Here is an 8,858-nt window from a genome sequence, read left to right as displayed (position 1 = left end):
TCTCTCTCTCTCTCTCTCTCTCTCTCTCTCTCTCTCTCTCTCTCTCTCTCTCTCTCTCTCTCTCTCTCTCTCTCTCTCTCTCTCTCTCTCTCTCTTTCTCTCTCTCTCTCTCTCTCTCTCTCTCTGTCTCTATTACTCTGTGTCATACTGTATTTACTTAAGAATACAAACTGTTTAAGGGCAATGAACTGCTCTGTCTTAGTCATATACAGAGTGGAAATTTAAGAAATGTTTGTTGAATTTAATTTAATACTGAGCTTCTGCTAGGAGCACAACACTGTGCTATTGCTGACTGAATGTAGGCACCTTTATCAAACCGTTCTATTTCTTGCCAGATACACTTCATATTCAGAAAAATGAAAAGACAAATTATGGAACACACATGAACCTAGAAAAATAGACAACAGCAACAAGAATGGACCCCTGGGATATGCAGAGAAATTACCACAATAGGTGTTGCCATACCTACCTGATGCATTATGACCATCCACTGCTCCTAATAACTGCCTGATGGACAAGACAGCAAATAAAGTTCATTTCTTACCCTCCTCCCTGCTTCACCCTTGTGGTGCAGTGGATAGAACACTGAAACAGGTGTTGAGATGAACTGAGTTCAAATCCAACTTCAGACAATAGCCATGTAACCCTGGGCTAGTTCCTTAACCTCTTTTGCCTCAGTTTCCTCACCAGTAAAATGGGAATAATAATAGGACTAACCTCTCAGGAATGTTATGAGGATAAAATGAGATAATATTTGGACAGTGGTTTGCAAACCTTAAGGTGCTATATAAATGCTAGTTTTTTTGTTATTATTCAGCCTTACTTTCATGAAGTCAATAGCATTATAAGTCATGTTTGAACTGGACTATCTCATTTCAAGTTTTTATCTAGTATGTTTGATTTTTTTATGAAAGCAGAATGATAAATAATTTAGTTTGCTTTTTTTCAACAGATGGGATGAATGTTTGGTGGTATTCAGTCCTGTTTCTTTAACCAATAAATGTCCTGTATTGGAAATGATAGAGTACCTTCCTGAATGCATGAATGTAAGTTCTACAAGATTGACTTCATCTAGTAACACAATCTTATCCACACACAATTCATACCTTCAAATAAAGACAAAGACTCATTGTCCTCTACCTTTCTTTCAGGATATAAAGATAGTATGTAATATGATAGAGAAGTAGTGTGGGTTAGAAATGAAGCTTATTGAAGTAGAAAAAAACTCTAGCTCTCACATACATAGATTGGGGTTTGGGTCTTAGTTCTACTCCTTACTATCTGTGTGACCTTGAAGAAGCCAACCTCTCAAGACCTTAATTTCCTCATTTACCAAATGAAGCTTTTGGATATAAATGCACAAAATAAAGGTTACAAGTAAAATCAACTGGAGATCCCAATGTAAGGAGTCAAATCTGAGCTCAGAAATATCACTGAGAGTTGGTGTGAGATAAAATGGGTGGGAGAGCAAAACATTGTATGTTAAGAAGAAATATCCAAATAAGACTATCCAGAGACCAAAGGGAAGAAGCATATTTAAGAAGGTTCAATTAAGAATCATTGGAAGAAGAAACAGAAATGTTATTGTCAAGAGAATATGACAGACTTCTTCAACAGAAATAAATTATTTTCAGGACAGAAATCACAAATGTGGCACCAAGGCATGATTTAGTCATTCTAGGAAGCATTAACTGGAACTTTCTTTCTACCAGAAGCACAACAGCAAGCTATTTCTTGATTTGCTTTCATCACAGTTTCATCTTTGAAAAGGTAGAAGAACTACCAAGGAGAACTGTTATTTGAAACCTGATTCCCACCCATAAGTAGGAATTGGTTTCTGTAGTGGAGATGATGAATCTTAGGAAAGAAGGAGAGAGAAAGAGAGAAAGAGAGAGAGAGAGAACATTCTTTTAGTATCTGTGATAGAGAAAAGCTAGGCATGATCAGATATGCCTAAGTTCCAAAGAACAAATTTCAAAACGTGAGAATAAGGATAGGTAGGGTCCCACTGGCTCCAATTTCTATGAGGAATGTGATCTTGAGAGGGATTGGAAGCTTTGAAGAATGGAATTTGGTAGACACAAATAAAGGCTTTCAATAAAGAAGAAAAGCCAGTTGTCTCAAGACACAAATGTGGACTCAGTGATGTGGACAGACAGCTTTAAAAAAGACATATATGAGCTCTGAAAGCAAAGTTAAAAAAGGTACACAAAACTGGGGGACATCTGGTATTTAAAGCATTTAGATATGATTACTTAGCCACTGATCGTGGTACTTGATTGATGTGGCATAGGCCTGGAGAAGTCAGTCAACAAGAATTTTTTAAGTATCTGCTATGTGCTAGGCATTGTGTTAAGAACTGGGGATATAAAGAAATAAAAAAGTCCCTGCTCTCATGAACCTCACTATAGTAAGGGAGGCTACATGGAAAAAAAATCTATGTACAGTCAAGATCTGTATAATGTAAGTCAGAGATAATCTCAGAGGGAAGGCGATAACATTAATGCTAAATATATCCCTGATTTTTTTAAAGGAAGAGTAGAGTTTATAAACTAGAAGACATTAATTATAAATTTAAATTTTAAATTTTGGCAAAATTCTAAGATTTTAGTTAACCTCTATAGAGAAATAAGTAGTGAGTACATAGAACCAGTGTGACCTTATTAACCAGTCATACCAGCTGCACCTTTTTTATTTTTTCATTTGACAGTATTATTCAATTGTCTGATCAAGAGAATGCTCTAAATATTGTTTACCTCAATTTTATATCAATACTGGATCAAGTTTTCATGATATAAAAATGGAAAACATATGGGCTAGATGGGAATTACCGTTAAATGGCTTTATGACTTATCTGGATGAGTAGCTGGACACAAAGAGCAGCCAGTAATGATGTGGTGTTACCTTGGAAGGAGGTCACCTCTGGAGTGCCCCTAGAAATTGTGCTTGGTGATGTACTTTTAAAAGTGCTTCCTATGTACTTGAATAAAGGCAAGCATTGCGTGTGAAATTTGCAGATGACATAAAACTAAGGAATAGTGTAAATAGATTATAGTTCAAATACAAAAAGATCATGCTAGGATGGGGAATTAAACTTAATTCAGTAAGATGAATTTTAATAGAGATAAATGTCATTCATACAAATAAGTTCAGGTAAAAGAGGAGTAGTTTGACAGTAATCTCTCTGAAAAAGGTCAGGAGGGGGTGGTCTCTTTAGTGATCTAAAAATTCAATATGACTCAACAATAATATGTGGCAACCAAAAAACAAACAACTAATGTATATTAAGAGAATTATAGTTTCCGTTATCATGAAAGTGATACTATCACTGTAATTCTCAGTCAATAAACATTTATTAAGCATTTACTAAGTTCTAGGCACAATACTAAGTGGTGGGGATGGAGATAAAAATACCAAAAAACAGACTCCCCCCCCCGAGAGTTTGCAATCTAATGGGAGAAAATAGTGCATAAAAGGAAGCTGTAAAGTGGAGTGGAGAAGTTTTCATAAAGGATGTAGAGTAATCTAAAAATGTTTCTTGGAGGAGGGAACTTTTGATTATTTTTAAGATATGTATATTGGGGGCAGCTAGGTGGCACAGTGGATAGAGCACTGGCCCTGAAGTCAGGAGGACCTGAGTTCAAATCCAGCCTTAGACCAAATACTTGACACTTACTAGCTGTGGGACCCTGGGCAAGTCACTTAATCCCAACTACCTTAAATATGTATATATATATGTGTGTGTGTGTGTGTGTGTGTGTGTGTGTGTGTGTGTATGTATGTACGTATGTATGTATGTATATGTGTGTATGTATATTGAAGGAGGGGAGGCAGAAGCTTTCAAGAGAAGAAAAAGATTTCCTAGAAAAGATTACCAGTTCATTAGCTCAAATGATGAGCAGATCAGCTTGGCTGTATTCACAGATCATGACCGAGAAAAGAGGAATGAGGCTGAAGAGATGGGGGACAGGTAATGAAGGAACTAACTGGTTTAAAAAAGCTAGATTCTATGATAAACAATGAAAAAAGAATATGTTATTGAACAGGAGGACAGTTATTAAAGTACATATTCAGTGATTTTTCTCAGCAAATCTATGCAGTGTGAGAGCCTAGAAAGGCATCCATGAAATAGTGTATCCTTATAGCTTAAAACCACACTGAGACTATTGGGAGAACCTGTAATGAACATCTGTTGGAATCTTTGGTAGAAGTAATAGACTATTTCTTGTTTAAAATCTTGTATCTGATTATCATGTTCTTTTTCTTTCATTATAACTACTGTTTAAAATGAGCAGAGGAACAATAGAAATAGAAATCTTCCATGCTATAATTTTAGAAGTGCATTGACAACTTGTCATATTAACTGTCATGATCCTAATGGATATAAAACCAGATTGTAACTGATTCTTCTCTGTCAAAGGTTCTTTTAGATCTCTGCATTGTGGAATCCTCAGAGGAAAGGTCATGCCTAAATTTTCATGTAAGTCATTTTTAAAAATCTATTTTTACAAATGTGCAAGGGAGAGGTAGCATGGTATAGAAGATAGTATGATGGATGCGAGATAGGAAGGCATGATTTCAAATCATGCCTCTTATACAGAGTGGCTGAGTGACCAGGGGCAAGTCACTTGGCCTAAGTCTCATGAAACTATCTAATATTTGGTCTAGGATCACAGAAATAGAGCTAAGAGGGACTGAAGATGACACCTAGTTCAATTTCTGTTTTTGCAGCTGAGGAAATTGAGATGGATGTTGATTGGATCACTTGTCTCAGGTTTCATGAGTAGCATGTATCAGGGATGAGATTTAAACTCAAGTCCTTTGACTCCAAAACCGGTGCTCTTGCCTCACTGTCATGCTGTCTTATCTACTAAAAAGTGATAGACTAGTTGCAATGTGTCTTGTGGATGGAATGCCTACACTCACAAAACAAAGAATGTTGATCTATTATGTAATATTTCAATGGATTTAAGGGTAGAAATAATGTTCATATAAAGGAATCTTAACATTTTTGTAATATTAATACAGTGTTTTATTTTAAAATTTGGCATATCAGTAACTTTTTAATTTGGGATAGTTTTTTTTTCCTCAGGTTCAAATCTGAACATTCTGATGTTTAGATGTTTTGTATCACTTTTCGGGAAAATATATTTCTGCCTAAAGAAAGAGCACTGCACTTTGCTACCATCTGAAATCCTATTTAGTTCTGTGACTTAGTGGCAACTAGTTTGCTAATAACATTTTTCAGGATATTTATTTATTAAGGATAAAATAATAAAATAATAAGCCTTTATTGCTAACATGGGACTTTCCTGTTTTAATGCATTTACTTATCCAGAGAATTTTACTATCTTTTTTTTGCTTTTAATATTTATTCTATAGGTTGAATATATTTTCAAGTATCTTCAAAGTCCATTAGAATTCAGAAGGAAAGAAGAAGTCAATGAGATAATTTATGGGCCACTTAGCGCACTCAATGTAAGTATAATTTTTCAATTATCGTAGTTACATTGGTATGAGACATGCAACTTTTAAAATTCCCTATGATGTAATAATTGAAGGACTTTAGAAACCATTCAACCAAAGGTTCTTAATCTGGGGGCATTGAAATTTGAATATCTGTGTGTATAACTATTTCTATTTCAAGATAATTTATTTCCTTTGTAATGCTGTGTATTTTATTTTATGCTAAACATGGTTCTGAGAAAACATCCACAGACTTTACTAGACTGCCAAACAACATCACACCCAAGAGATTCAGGGTTTTGCTTAAATCAACCCTGAATCTCAAGATTCTCTTTCATCTACTACCTCCCTTTCCATCCCCATTCCCACACACACACACACACCAGATTCTCTTACATTTCCAATCAATTAAAAAGGCAAAGAATGTAATAATAATAATACTAATAGAACTGATTACATAAAATCAGTTGTATTTATACCATACAATATTATAGAAAGAAAGGAAGGTAGGAAGAAAGGAAGGGTCAGGGGTATTTATAATCAAGATTAAAAAAAATAAATGACAGCCCTATTAAAGACAAAGGTCAAGGGGAAAATTTGAAGCCTGTGGGAACTAAGTCTGCAGTCATGAGTGATGCTTAAGTAAGGAAGATCAACTTACTTTAAAATTTGTTTTAACTACTTACAGGCAGCCAAAATTTATCTTAGCATTATCAAGACAGGGTCCAATTTGACATATGTCTATTGAAAATAAATCATAGTTTTTGTTCATTTTACGTCCTATGAAGAAGGAGAAAGAGCACTGGGCAGGCAGCATGGTGTGGTATAAAAAAGACTGACTCTGGAGTCTAAGGACATGGGTCTAAATCTTGTCTCTATTGATTACTACCTGTGTGACCTTGAGCAAGTCCCTTCATCTCTCTGGGCCTCAGTTTCTTCATCTTTAAAAGGAGCAGGGTAGACGAGTATGACATCAGAGGTTCCTTCAAGCACTAGATATATGATCTTAAATTGGTTTAAGTTTTTTTTATTGTTTGTTTGTTTGTTTTGTTTTTGTCTCACCCTCTTGAAAAATAGAGTCTCACTTTAGGGTATGCCCATAACTGAGTTAGGCAGGTTTGTCCAGGAATACCAAGGCCTTTGGGAAGTATCATTACTATATTCAGAAATGCAGGCACATGGACGAGAGCCAGCACAGACGACTGAGGAATTAGAAGTTATGGAATTGGAGGGTGATAATTTCCTTTCTGGTACACACTGATTTGATATTCACTTGGAAAGATGTACTACCATGCCCTATCAATCAGTGATAATTTTGTTACACTCTGTGCAACATGTGTTTGATACACTCTGTGTATCATGGCTACACTTCATTCTGCAACATTTATACTATCAGCTGATATTCGTGTTTGTAAATTAAAGTGCCCCAATTTCATAGATTTTAACGGCAGGTTTTTCAGATTCTTCATATGCCCCAAGTGAATTTCATACTACTTCATTTGGTTTTCTATCTCCCAATGCTCTGAGAGTCTGGGAATACTGAATACCAAAATTGCTAAATCTTGTGCTAAAATAATTTATCATTGTTTCTTTTATGGTATTTTAAAATTAATAGTTTGTGGCATATCATTCAAATTATTGTCCCCACTAATTCTTTATATCTTTAGAGAACATAGACTCCTTATTTCTCTTTTTTAACTTTAGGTTTTATTGATGTATTTTTTTAATATTACAAACATTTACAGATTATTCCAATTCTCTTGTAAAGTCAAAGAATTAAGTAAAATTAAAAATACAATGACCTCATCTGAAAGGGCATGTAACATTTCACATTTTTTAAAAAAATTGATGGAAATTTATAATATCGATATTTAACATAAATTGTTCTTCTGGTTCTGCTCACTTCACTTTGATCAGTTCATACAAGTCTTCTCATGGCTTTTTGAAGTCTTCTATTTCCTCATTTTTTACTACACAGTAGTTCTCCAGCATATTTACATACAATTCACTTATCCATTCCTCCAGTGATGGACATACCTTCAAAACTTTAATTTTTGGCCACCACAACAAAAGCTGCTATAAATATTTTTGTACATACATGATCCTTTCCTCTCTCTCTGACCTCTTTTGGGTGTAGTTGTGTTAAAGTTGAAGTGCTATAGTTGGGTTAAAGGACACACATTATATAATAACTTTTGTGTGTAATTACAAACTGTTTCCAAAGTGGTGAACCCATTCATGGGCCCACTGACAGTGCATTAATGTGCCTGTTTTCCCACAGCCCCTCCAATATTTGTTATTTTCCTTTTTTGTCATTTTTGCTACTTTGATGAGTGTGAGGTAAAATCTCAGAATTGCTTTAATTTGTCATTACTCTAATTGGTGATGTAGAGCATTGTTTCATATGGTTATAAGTGACTTGATTTTTTTTTCCATCAAGAACTGCCATTGGGGAGTGACCCTCTTAAAATTTTAAATACGTTCTTTATGTATCTTAAAAATGAGACATTTCTTGGAGAAATTTGCTATAAATATTTTCCTAGTTGTTTTCCTTTCCTTTTAGTTTTAATAGATTTGTTTGTGTAAAAACTTTTTAAATTTTATGTAGCCAAAATTATCCATTTTATATTCTGTGATCCTTTGTATTTCTTGTTTGGTTATGAACTTTTCTTCTATCCATAGATTTGATAGGTAATTTTTCCCTTATCTCTCTAAGTTGTTTTTGATGTGATAGTCATACCTAGGAATCAGGGGTGGTGAACCTGCAGCCTCGAGGCCACATGTGGCTCTCTAGGTCCTCAAGTGCTACCCTTTGACCAAATCCAATTGAATTCAAAGGGCTGCACTTGAGGACCTAGAGGGTCACATGTGGCCTTGAGGTCTCAGGTTCCCCACCCCCGATCTAGGTCATATATTTATTTGTAGCTTCCCTTGGTACAAGGTGTGAGGTGTTGGTCTAAATCTGATTTCTCCCATACTTCTGTTCAGTCTTCCCGGTAGTTTTTCTCAGATAGTGAGCCCTTATCGCAGTAGCTAGGGTCTGTATTTATAAAACAGGGTATTAGATACATAGGCTTCTGTATATTGTGTACTTAATCCACCTATTTTTAACCAGTATCAAATAGCTTTGTATTATCATTTGAGATGTGACACTGCTAGGCCTACTTTGGTCCCATTTTTTTTCATTATTTTTCTTGAGATTCTTGACCATTTTTTCTCCATATAAATTTCATTTATTATTTTTTCTAGTTTCATAAAGTAGTTTGGTATGTCATTAAATAAGTATTTTAATTTGTATAATAAATGTATATTTATAATTTATATAATTATGTAATATGTACATATATGTAACATACATCACAACATATCATATCATCATATATTTCTCATTA

The 8,858-nt window shown here is 34.7% G+C and overlaps 1 protein-coding gene across 1 annotated transcript in view; it reads left to right on the top strand.

Moving 5' to 3' along the window:
• LOC114053850 (transient receptor potential cation channel subfamily A member 1-like) overlaps positions 1-8,858 on the top strand; it is a 75,152-nt gene that overhangs the window by 43,121 nt on the left and 23,173 nt on the right. Inside the window, exons 15-17 of the mRNA XM_027876965.1 lie at positions 953-1,046; positions 4,421-4,480; positions 5,383-5,478. Of these exons, the coding sequence (XP_027732766.1) occupies positions 953-1,046; positions 4,421-4,480; positions 5,383-5,478 (250 nt within the window). The remainder of the gene's footprint in view (positions 1-952; positions 1,047-4,420; positions 4,481-5,382; positions 5,479-8,858) is intronic.

The sequence above is a fragment of the Vombatus ursinus genome, unplaced genomic scaffold (assembly GCF_900497805.2).
Source record: "Vombatus ursinus unplaced genomic scaffold, bare-nosed wombat genome assembly UNPS02014812.1, whole genome shotgun sequence".
NCBI lineage: Eukaryota > Metazoa > Chordata > Mammalia > Diprotodontia > Vombatidae > Vombatus > Vombatus ursinus.
The sequence above is the reverse complement of the archived record's forward strand: the minus strand, read 5'-3'. Positions and strand labels throughout refer to the sequence as shown.